At 40.9% G+C, this 12,696-nt stretch overlaps 1 protein-coding gene across 2 annotated transcripts in view; it reads right to left on the minus strand.

The window, feature by feature from the left end:
- Window positions 1-12,696, minus strand: part of phip (pleckstrin homology domain interacting protein) — a 38,928-nt gene that overhangs the window by 20,651 nt on the left and 5,581 nt on the right. For both annotated transcript variants that reach the window (XM_069714190.1, XM_069714189.1), the window contains exons 7-15: window positions 12,464-12,624; window positions 8,404-8,625; window positions 7,031-7,131; window positions 6,623-6,693; window positions 6,056-6,156; window positions 5,178-5,218; window positions 4,443-4,541; window positions 3,192-3,348; window positions 1,809-1,943 (exon numbers count right to left, since the gene is read on the minus strand). In XM_069714190.1, the coding sequence (XP_069570291.1) occupies window positions 1,809-1,943; window positions 3,192-3,348; window positions 4,443-4,541; window positions 5,178-5,218; window positions 6,056-6,156; window positions 6,623-6,693; window positions 7,031-7,131; window positions 8,404-8,625; window positions 12,464-12,624 (1,088 nt within the window). The remainder of the gene's footprint in view (window positions 1-1,808; window positions 1,944-3,191; window positions 3,349-4,442; window positions 4,542-5,177; window positions 5,219-6,055; window positions 6,157-6,622; window positions 6,694-7,030; window positions 7,132-8,403; window positions 8,626-12,463; window positions 12,625-12,696) is intronic.

The following is a 12,696-nucleotide window of genomic DNA, read 5'->3' on the forward strand; positions in this document are numbered from 1 at the left end:
AAGTAAGAATGAGCTGCCTAAACAGACCAAACCATCCTGCAAGGCTGGATACATGATGCAGTAAGTAATGTATGTCACATGCATCGACTGTATATCAAGATGGACGAACCACTAGGTGCTGCCTCCAAAAGACTTCCATTCAAAAAGCATCAACTTCTCTAATGAAATGCAAAGTCAATAAAATTGTTTCTCAAGTCATTAAAGTGTCATTATTTAAATTCTCTCCTGATCAGAGTTCTTGTTTTGCATCTGAAAATAATTACATCATTAATTTGACTTTAGGCCTCAAAGAGAGGTTTGTTTGGGGGCGTATCTGGTTTGATTGGCATTCCTGGGGTACGATCAGGATTCCAGTATGGGTGGGCGGGGCTTAGTGCCCTCGGGTTCGGTCACATTCAGGTCCAAATATGGTCATTTCTGAATCCAAAAACCAAGATGTCGAAGGCCAGACTCAAGACTTCAAATCGGCAGTTCACACCTCACGATCAGTAGTGGCTCGATCTGCAGTGTTGACTGCAGGTGGACACGTAATATTGAGGTCTAAACTTCTGACAAATGGCAGCACACATTTCCTTCATACTTTGGCTTTACTTTTGTCACAGTGGGAGGAAGTTCTGATGTGTTTTCTATCTTTATACACAGTCTATGGTCACATGCGGCAGAACTGTAGAAGCATGGCTCGTGCAGCTTCAAGGCTCGGCTCCATTAAAGCGAGAACAGTCTTCCACTTGTAAATAGAAGTTGAATTAATGGGCAATAAAAAAGTAGTACCTCTTGTAGTCCCTGATATGTTCGGTAGCTAAAGTGAACTAATGTAAGCTAACATGACTCAGTCAGCTGATTTAGCTTAGCAACAGGGACATGAGTTCAATTGTGAGCATGTGGAGGATGCTGGACCAATGTTAACAACCTTGAGATGGATCACGGTGTGTAAGGGACTCCATTCTCTGCCTTCGAGTTCTTTCTACTTCTGCTGATCTTACTCAACATTTCACCTTCCACCATTATCCATTTTCACTTGTAACAACAGTAAAGGCAGTCTCGCAGTAGGTTTTAAAGTGAAAAGGCACAATTTGGGATCGTTCTCTCACACACACACACACACACACACACACACACACACACACACACACACACACACACACACACACACACACACACACACACACACACACACACACACACACACACACACACACACACACACACTATTGACTGTCTCCAATCGACGCCAAGATTTGGCCGAATAACCACTTCACTCAGTGACTCATGGTCTGTTACCATAGAGACAAAAGTAGGAAGTAAAACAATCATTAACACGCTAGATGAATATGTACAGTGACATGTGAACTTCAATCGGAGGACTTTACTCTGTGCCGGGCTCGTGTACACTCGCGATGCATCAAATGACGGAGAAAGTGCAGGAATGGAGGGAAAAGAAGGAAAGCAGAGACAGAAAGTGAAAGCAAAGAGGGACAGGGAGGAACATGAGTGGGGGAAAGGGAAAGTATGTCAGATAAAGAGTGACACTGGGAAAGAAATGTGGGGTGGGAAAACAGCAAAAACGAAAGAAATATTCCAAATGAACCTCACGTATCTATGCAGGCCAGAGGAAACACAGTTCAACAAACTCATGTATATTTTTGCAGATTAAGAAGATATGACATCCGTGTCACATGAGAGGGAGACAAAGATAATGATCCTGGCACTTAAAAGGTTGCGGTGTGAATAAAGCAAAAGAGAATACAGTGAGGGAAATGCAATGATACGCAGGAGTGGAGGAGGCATACGATGGACCGGAGTCTCACCATGTTGAAGTAGGAGCGGATCTTGACTCCTCTGGCGAGGTCCCACACGATGCAGTTCCCATCATGTCCCGCTGAGAAAAGGATTCTGGGATCAAAGGGATGCGGCTCCAGGACGAACACCTCATCCTCGTGACCCTGACAAAACATGAACATCTGGATTAGGACACGCTTAAGAAAGAAGAAAACAGTGGCGCTTGAATACTGAAGAACTGTCCTTATTCCTGTTCATGTTTCAGCCCGTGAACACCATGTTTTACTGCACTCCTACATCCAAGATTTACCTCAAGTATGGAAACTGAAGAAGCCACACAAATTCAAATGTAAGTTTTTGCCGATGCCCACGTTCTGCTTTTTGTTCTTCTTCTAGGTTCGTATGCGGTGCTGCGAGGCAGCTATCAAATGCCGCGTGTCCGTCGATGCACGAAAGAGCGCGATACGTCCCTAATAAAAATAATATCACGATATTCCGGGGAAATTTCTTAATAACATGGCAAAATACTGAAAAAATATTTTATTACAAATTTTGAGGACATAAAACAAAATAAGTATTATAGTTGTATATGTCAGTTTGTCTTCTAATATTCAGTAAAAACAAACATATTATTGTCGTTTGTGATATATCTGATCTTTTGTAAACAAATGTTTTCCTCACGTTCCTCCCCTGTCTGGAGCTAACTCCTCCACAGTGTATCCACTGTGTTACATACACGACATCAACAAATCATGTGAATTTTATTTTTCATAATAAAAATCACAACAATGTCATTGTGAACTGTATGATACGGCACAGCTGTAGCGCATCCAGCAATACGGTGACAAGACAAGCGTCTCTAACCATGTCAGCAGCACAGAGGTCTGCTTTAGACAAGATTTTCAAAAGTTAATCTGATAAAATCAGATATATGTTTACCATGTTTAGAAGAAATTTCCCCTCTGGGATTAATAAAGTGTATAAAATTTTAAAAAAAAATTTAAAAAAAAGTTTATCATATTAGGTGTGTCGCATATTTTTGCAAACATTGGAAATAAATACATAATGCAGCTGAGGTTTTAGTTTTTCAGATATTTGGTCAGAAATCAAATATTTGAACACATTTTGATCCTGATGGTTGCGCAACATGAAGATTTAAGATCGTCGAAAAAAAAACAGGCTTCATCCTGTGAGGACCGTGAATGTCTGAACTAAGTTTACTGGCAGTCCATCTATTAGTTGTCCATTTCCATCCATTAAATCGTTAACCAATCGACAATGATCTGAGATGTTGAAATACAAGCTGTGTGACCTTTAATATACCATAACTATAAAACTCATGCTTGCTTTAATAATACAAATTCATATCTGTGTCTGTGTTCACAGCGTTTGGGTGTCCGGTCACTACATACCATCAGGACATGGACCAGATTCCCGCTGGTCGAGTTCCACACCTTCAGCGTCAGATTGTTGGCCGCTGTGATGACCGTGCCGTCATGGCGATCCCATGCTACCATGGTAACCTTCAGCTTGGTCACCTTGTCTTCGAGCGGAGGAGGGTTGTACTTCCTGAAAAAAGATGTTGATATCATAAAGTCATCTTACTTTACACATACAATTCATACCACAAAGAGACAAATTAATGGTTAAAACGACAAAAAGAAATGAAGTCATCCTCCTTTTAACCTTAACAACAAGTGATCACTTGTACATGGCTGCTAACGAATTCATTCTGTTATCCTGAGTCCTTTTTCACACCATTAATGAGGAGCTTGACCAACCTGACAGGCAGACCTTATCTTTCTGTAGGTTGAGGTAATTATTTGCAACCCCAGCTGTTACTGTTCACAAAAGGAAACCGTGAAAAGCAGCACATTCAAAGCATTTCTTTTTTGTGCAATTACCTGACCAAGGTGTTCTGTACTTTTAAGATCAGTGTAGAAACAGTGTTCCCAAAGACTAACATATCAGTTGCAGGTTGTTGTTGTTTTTTATAGCTAGGTTACAGAGGGTTTTTTTCTTTTTTCTTTTTATTGCTGCGTAAGTTTTGTTGTGTTCATACGCGCAATAAAGACATAAATAGCCTGTCAGTGTCATCTCTATTCATTCACGGTCTGTGATGCCTGCAGTAAATCTATACTCCGTCTTGGAGCAGTCAGGTAATCAATCACTCTGTCACACTTCATGCCACAGGTGTGAAAGTGGTCTTTTTTTTCTTTAACTTAATTATTTATCCAGTGTACATTATTTAATAGGTCACTATACTCTAAATAAATAAGTGCAGATGTACAGATGGAAAAACGAAGCCTTTTGCTGAAGGTACTAAGGCCTTTAAATCTCCTGTAATGAGTCCCAAATAAATGTTTTTACTTTAATATGCTGCATCATTTTCAACATGGATTGATCACTTACTATAGGTCTGGGAATTTAACGCACATGATTGATTTTTGTTAGAATTTATACTGACATCATAACCTTCAGGAGCTCAGCACACGGCTTTGTTTTTTGCACAATAAGCGCTGATAGAAAGACCAGACTTTGACAGCCATCCATCCATCCACACACACACACACACACACACACACACACACACACACACACACACACACACACACACACACACACACACACACACACACACACACACACACACACACACATACCCGGGTAATTTGGTCTGCATGTCCAGCAGAATGCTCCTCCAGCCCTGAGGCTGCAGCTGCCAAATCCGAGCTGTACCATCCCTGCTGCCGCTCACGAACCTACAACACACACACAGATTTGTGAGCACAGATTTATGCAACTGTAACTATAACACAGAGCTCCAGATCAGCTTTCTGCAGCACGATGGTTCCCTCCATCTGCACACATCAATATGCACTAATTACATGTGCCCCTCCTTCTCCACCTCTACCAGCCATTCCCTCTGTACAGACAGTCTACCTTCCTCACGGCTTACATTATGACTCTGGGGAATTACAGCCCAGTGCGTTTTTCTGCAAACTCCATCCAAGCAAATGCAGTCTGACACTCAGAGTGCATGATGTGTGCTAGCATGGGTGTATTTTTGTATATGTGTGTGTGTGTGTGTGTGTGTGTGTGTGTGTGTGTGTGTGTGTGTGTGTGTGTGTGTGTGTGTGTGTGTGTGTGTGTGTGTGTGTGTGTGTGTGTGTGTGACAGACAGAGAGACAGAATGTGTATTAGAGCGTGTTTCAGACAGTAAGTGAAGGAGGTGTTTCTGCTGACACAATCAAGTCACACTACAGCACCCTGAGGTTCCATAAAAACACAGTGCAATGGTGGTGCACATGCAAAAATTAATTACACCAACTATGTCTCACATATACACACACACACACACACACACACACACACACAGTATATAATCACAAACTCACCTGTCACTGCAATGTGAAAATTGGATGCTGTCAACTTTGTCCTAAGGGTGGGAAAATATGGGAGAAAGTCAACACAGGTGTATTTCCTTTGTCAGTCTGACAAATCATGAAAGTTGTATGGTGTATCATCAATAAAGTATTATTACCATAAAAATTATTATTAAAAAAAAACCAAAAAAAACCTCGAGGTCAACTTGCTCGCTTTCAACTGCACTTGTCATAGAAAAATATGAAAACTCTCTCCATGACAACAAGAAAAATCTCCAGGACAAACTGATTTATTTTTCTCCTTTAAATTCTCCTGCGCAAGACCATGAAATACAGTTGAAAGCTTAAGAAACAAAATCAAGTAAGTGTAACACTGAGTTGTTTTTCTTTGTTGTTGTTGTTGTTGTTTTGGGGGATCGAACTACTGTTTCAAGAGTGAAGGGAGAACTTTGACATTAAACACATATATTATACAGCCTGCAGCTTAATGTGGATGCCGCTCTCCCCTCACCCAAACCAGTCGAAGAAGATGGCCACCCACCTCTGAGCCTGGTTCTGTAGGAGGTTTCTTCCTGTTAAAAGGGAGTTTTTCCTTCCCTCCTTTGAAGGTTTTTCTCCTTTAAAGGGGAGTTGTTGTTTTTCCCTCCTAGCTTACATGGGAATTGTTGTATTGTTGGTTTCCTCTGTATAATGTTGAAAAGTTCTGTTGTAAGGACTTTACTGTGTTAAGTGCCCTGAAATAACCTTTGTTGTGATTTGGTGCCATAAAACTAAAATTGAATTGAATTGATACAAAATTGAGATTTTATATTTTTTTGTATGAAACTGTTTTAAAATAGTCAGGTCATCAAGTTATTCATTAATCAGTGAAAACAATGCACTTGACTTACTGTGTGGGACTCAAGTTCAGAGATCTTCTCGGGTTGGCCTAACCCAAAGTAGTACACCCTGATGATGTGATCCGTGCTTCCAGTGGCGAGGAACATCCCACCTGGACACATGTTTAAAGAGTTAGAATTATCTCGATGTCCAACATTGATCTATGACTCTTTAAATGATTTCATTCATTCATTTTCAAGTCTTTTAAAACATTTTTCTATCGTTGCTTCTCTTATTCGTCATTCTGTGTGTCATCACAACATTAATGTGTTCTGGTGATGTATTATGAATATAATTAATACATACACGCACACACACACTTGTCTTGTATTCCCAAGAGAAAACTTTACAAACTTTATCAAATGTCCGCGGTCAACAACATCTCAAAGCAGAAATAGCATCTGAAAAACTGAAGCGCAATTCTTCCACATTTAATGAAAAGCAGCAGAATACTTGAGAGCGTCTGTCTGCTCTGCTGAGCTCTTCAGATAATCTGGGCTAATTGTGCACATTTGTTTGTCTGTTTCTCCCCCGGCGGTCTCAAAGCATTCATGACAATCAAAGCGAGCTGCGCTCACCTGCGCTGAAGGAGGAGCAGATCATCTGGACGCCAGGTCTGGAGCGCTCCGTGAATTTACTGGGCCTCTGACTGGACACACACAAGAAAAGAAATCGACATTTGAGATGGCTTTTTTTTAGTGCACATAAAACAGCAGCCATAAAATAAAGGGACAAATATATAATAGCAAATCCATGTGTTGTTAAGATCAATACGGTCTTATATAGTAATACTGCATGTACAAACATACGTTGTATGTCAACATACAACACACTAAAAACCCAATTATAGGAGGATTTTTCACCAATTAACTGAAAGAGAAACAAACAGAAATATGACAAAAAATAATGTCATGTGGGCCAAATACTTGATGCGCGAAGTGTGAAAAGCACTTGTGCAGGTGAGACCATGTGCGTGTGCTTCTCACCCGAACTTGAGCGTGCGAGCGTCCCACTGCCAGAAGCAGATGGTGCCGTCGGCTCCGGTGGAGGACAGGTAGCGCTTTGAGCCGCAGCAGAGAGGAGAAAACTGCAAACACAAACCATTAGAGGTCACAGCTGAGTAGAGCGGGCGATCACATGAAGTACCACTACAGCAAAATAAAATAGGGCAATTAACCCAGATGAGCGTATAAAACCGTCCATAATAACACTATGCAGTGTGTAGGTTTGAAATAAACAGGTGTACCGAAAAAAACAAAGCTTGAAGGCCAATTTTAATAGGTGACACAGAGGCCAAAACACTTGATCAAAGTAGGACAGTTTGAATTCTGAAAGTTCACGGGATAATACTGGTTTTCTTCTGTATTCTTCTTTTTGTCAACAAAACCAATGAAACCATTAATGCCTAACAAACGGTGTTGCCCGGTGAGTCACAGTCAACAGCCTCCTTTCCGCTGCCGGCAACGGCTCCACCCGGATTTTGTTTTCCACTGCATATAGTACACCCTCTAGGCAGAATCGTTACTATAGCTACGCAACATGAAACTGCGGTGCATTCATGACAATTCTTCTTGACCAGTCAGTGATCTGCAGTGTTTTCACATCATCTTTTAGTATCAGCTCAACTCAACTGGAACGTCAGCGGAGGTGACACCAAAACTTGCAGCAGGTACTATCTGAAACTTTTGTCTGATGAAAAACCAAAGAATTTGAGCCGAGTGAAGTTACAATGTGCCTGTCCTGTCCTGGCAGAGGAAAATGGGCTCAGTAGAGCTTTTACCTCTGTGCAGTTACTATTCAAACACCGTGACTGAGCCACAATGTGGATCTTGATGATGTTTCTTATTTTTCTGTTTATTCTGAGTAAATCTCAGTTTCCCCCAACCTACTGCCAGAAGTACAACAGACATGATCTGACAACATTATGGAGATTCCTGGGTGTCAAAATGAATCTCCTCATTAAACAAATAACTGACATGTAATTACATTAAATGTTGGATATCAGGTAGGCGTGTTATCTATCGCCCTTATATTAGAGATTTCCTCTTCCCCTCTTCTATCTAAAACCTACAGTGGATTGCAGCATCTTGTCATAATCTTTTCCTTTCTACAAAAAACACAAGGACACATAATACATGATATTTGGCAGCACAAAATAAACCAACACGCTGATGTCATTCTGACCGGAGTTGCTCAAACTGACCTGCTTAGATAACAAGTTACTGTTACAGACAGGCACACACGCTATACAGCAGACAGCATAGTGGCAACAATGAAATAATGTTAGTGGCTGTGAAATAATCATTCTGGGTCAATCAAACCTCACATGATGACGGCATCACACCTACAGCCCTCGTACCTGTAGTGAGGTGATGGAGGCTGCGTGTCCCTCCAGGACGGCCAAAGGGGCGCACGTCTGCAAGCACCACACTCTGATGGTCTTGTCACATGACCCGGCGGCTATCATGGTGTTCTCGTAGCTGACGGCCATGTCGGAGATCTCAGCGGCGTGGCCGCGCAGGGTCGCCAGCAGACGGCCGTCGTCTGTTCCCCAGATCTTCACCAGACAGTCATCGGAGCCCTGGGACAGAAAAAGCAGCGCCAGCACCGTGACTGAAGACTCGTATTTGAGAGAGTTTGAAAAGTGGCCCGTCTGTTTCCGGGCAACACTTCCAGTCAGACAAATTAAACATGTTATGTTTAAAAAAGACTTTTTAAAAGTAGAAATCTGGGCACGGTACAGCCCACTCAGCAGAGTGGCGAACTTGGAAAACAAAGAGAAGAGGGAATGAGAGTCCTCAGATGCAAAAATAGATTCAGGATTCATTTGCATTGTGACAAAAAGCGACAATGAACATTTCAAAGCGCGACGTGTCAGTGCATTTAAAACTGATTATTATCTGTGAAGGGAAAAACACTGCAACCAGCATGTAAACACATTTATAATGTTATCTTAATAAAATCTTGACATCTTGACAAAATAACAGAAAGAAAGCATTGTGGTGTGATTATATATTAGTCAGATTGCGTTTGACTCAGCAAATAATAAAAAATAATAATAATAATAATAATAATGATAAAAAAAAACTATCTTCGAAGAAAAACACAAAAGTTTTATAAAAGTAAAAAAGACAAAGTATTACATAAAACAGTAATGTTAAAAAGACTGAATTACTTAAAAGCAAGAACATGTACCGTAAGAGATGTGAGAGGAAGAAATACACCTGTAAGAACCCAAAGCTGCATTTCTATACGCAAAATACAGCTCGGCTGTACACTAAGTATTGCAAGGGCTGCAACATACGATTATTTTCATGGTCAATTCATCTGGCAATTATCTTCTCGATGAATCCACTGACTGGTCGTTAAAACATCAGAGAATGATGAAATATATCAACCAGTGTTCCCCAAATCAGTCCACAACCAAAACATTGAGTTTGTTATTACGGAGGACAAAAGGAATCAGAAAAATATTCACATTTAAGAAGCTGAAATCAGAGGATTGTAGAATTTTTTTCATTAGAAAATGACTCAAAACAATTAATAGGATTATGAAAATAGTTGACCATGAATGATGACTAGGTGCAGCTCTAGTACTGAACTATTTTTGTTCTTTTGCTTTGTAATGTAATCGACTGGACAAACTGTCATATATCATACATTCACATGATTTTTAACAGATCATGTAATTTGAAGTTGTTGTGAAAATGATGTTCCTGCCACCACGTAAGCGTTTCCTCCAGTTATTTCATTTTGTTATTCACAAAGACGCAGTGGCGGGTGCAGGTAAACATTTAAACACAAACAAGACAAAAAGCAGTTAACTAACTAGCAAGATGTTTCACAGCACTGTGAAATGGGCCGGCCTGCACGCCAGCTGAAATAAAGTACAACTGCACCCGAGAAGATAGAGTAATCTCAGAGTGCAGAGAAACACAAACATATCGGCTGAGGTTTCCCTCAGATGTCAGGACGATGACTCATTTTAACAAACACTGTTGTGGGGTTTACAGCAATTTTAGAGGGGAAATCTTCCGAGTGGCATAAAACCATGAAAAAAGAAAGGAACGCAAAAGCAACAAAAGAAGTTAAAGGATAATTAATAGAGGATTATCCTATAAGTGAGCCTATATGAAATTCAGTAGCTCCTTGAACTTTCTTCTCAATCATTCTCCTCAATCAAGACATGAAAACAGTCTCTGGGGACCGAACTGAGAATTGCTGCCTGTGATCCAGCTTGTTGGGGGTTAAAATGTTTGTGATTCAACACGGTGCCAAATCCATCTGTGCCGTGATTAAGATCTCACAATTCATTTTCAAAACCTGCAGGTAACCCTCATTAAGATGCAAAAACACAGTGACATGATAAATCAACTTCTCAAAAATGTATTTTTATTCTTGTTCCAAATGTTTGAGCTTCACTGTGCAGAATGGATGGATGCACAGAGCTTAAACCTACAGAGCTGATTTAACATGAAATATAAAAATCAGATTTTAAGGGGCGGGCCTTCGAACCTGATTTGTGACATCACAAATAGTTTTGAAACTGATTTTGGGCCAATTCAACTTCCACAAGTACAATGTGGAAACACTGAGAATGGACTCAATGGTGAAATGTGAGACATCTCATGTTCAGCAGTTAAACTTAAGAGATGAAATATATTTGCACATCTTTGCATATTCTAGAATTTGTAATGAGGTAGAAGCAGGAGATGCCATTTTAAAGAGAGGATCACTCAAACAAAATTCAGTTTTATTCAAAATAGAGTATTTTAAATACATTTTAAAACATATCTGCAGGGGACCTTTCAAAAACTAATGACTTTAGGATTGTTTTGTAAATTCAACAGCTATCAGCATTCAAATAACAATTTAGACAAATTCCAGGTAAAACAGAGCTAATGATAGCTGATTGGAATTACATCATTTTATATCTGCAAAGCATTGTAGAAGATAAACTATCAGAATTACCATAAACTTAAAAGGAACTTACTACTATTATCGATGAAATGTTTACCACTGTCACAGAGACAAACAATCCATACCAACTAGTCTCAATTTGTCTTTTCCAATGGCCATAGTAATGAGCTCCAAGCTATTTCTAAAGCTATATTATACAAATCAATATGGTTGTCTGCCAATGTATTTACCCGAACCCTCATGCACTTGTTCATTGAACTCAATGATCACAATGAATGTTTCAGTGACACAAAATAATCAATCAATCTGCCTGCAACTGCGGCAAAGCCTGAAGACTGAAGAGATCCAAAAATAAGAAAATATATAAATAAAAATGATCTTGTGATGAAAGAAGACAGCAAGCAAGAGAAAAAAAAATGAGCAGAGAGAGAGAGAGAGAGAGAGAGAGAGAGAGAAAGAAAGGGAGAAGGAGAAAGTGAGGGAGACCAAGGATGAATTTTAATTCTGGCACTTAGCCAGCGCCTCAGAGGAAACATTTTCTCCAGTTATGATGAGAAATAGCAAGAAGACAGGAGAGAGGGAGGGAGAGAAAGGAACAAAGGAGGGGCAGTGAGAGGACGAGGCAGGGGGAGAGAAAGAGAGAGGGAGAGATAACAGAAAAAGAGAGACAGAGTCAATCTAACCCGCCTCCCTCTCAGCAGCCAGCCATTTTTAGAGATTTAGGAAGTGAAAGCTGAAAATGGTGTATGGCAGCAGGCAGTGTTTGACTCAATGATGCAAACAGAAGGATGGCGACATTAAATCAACATTGTCTCGCTGATTGTTCGGTACTCAACACATTACCTAATGCTGTACACCTATCACAGCGACACAAAAAGGGCAGCGAATGCATCACGATGGGTATCCAAAGGGCAAAGGTCAACTGCTTTTTTTTTGTGCTCCCATTTGTTAAAATATGATTCTTATACTGCGAAGTTGCGTGATTTTTACTCCCCAGCAGGTTACAGCTGTGAGTCATTGACTACAAGTATCACTGCCCCAGAAAGGTAAACAGTAATTACCTCCTACCACAACTCTTACAACATCCAATACAGATGCTCGGTGAGCAACAGACACCTTGTAACAATCAAACACACACACACACACACACACACACACACACACACACACACACACACACACACACACACACACACACACACACACACACACACACATACACGCACACACACACACACACACACACACACACACACACACACACACACACACACACACACACACACACACACACACACACACACACACACATACACAAGAGGTGACTCTAAACCCACACCGAGACTCCACCATCACACACTGAAATCAGACTAAATAGCCTCCTTAAACACCAGCAGACGTGTCCCAGCTGAGGTCAACACACACATATAAACACACACACACACACACACACACACACACACACACACACACACACACACACACACACACACACACACACACAAGATGCGTCGGCCCGTCCTGTCGAAGGTAACGCAGTACACGGACGACAGGTGTCCCAGGATCCTCTTGTGCATCTTCATGTGCTGGTACACGGCGGTCGGCACCAGCTGCCGCAGACGGTAGGAGCCGTTCAGTCGACGGCCGTTGCTCGTCTCCACTGCACGTCAGGGAAACACACACACACACACACACACACACACACACACACACACACACACACACACACACA

The sequence above is a fragment of the Brachyistius frenatus genome, unplaced genomic scaffold, assembly GCF_029030835.1.
Source record: "Brachyistius frenatus isolate BFR_SWC_R1_liver_20210118 unplaced genomic scaffold, ASM2903083v1 Contig_128, whole genome shotgun sequence".
Lineage (NCBI taxonomy): Eukaryota > Metazoa > Chordata > Actinopteri > Embiotocidae > Brachyistius > Brachyistius frenatus.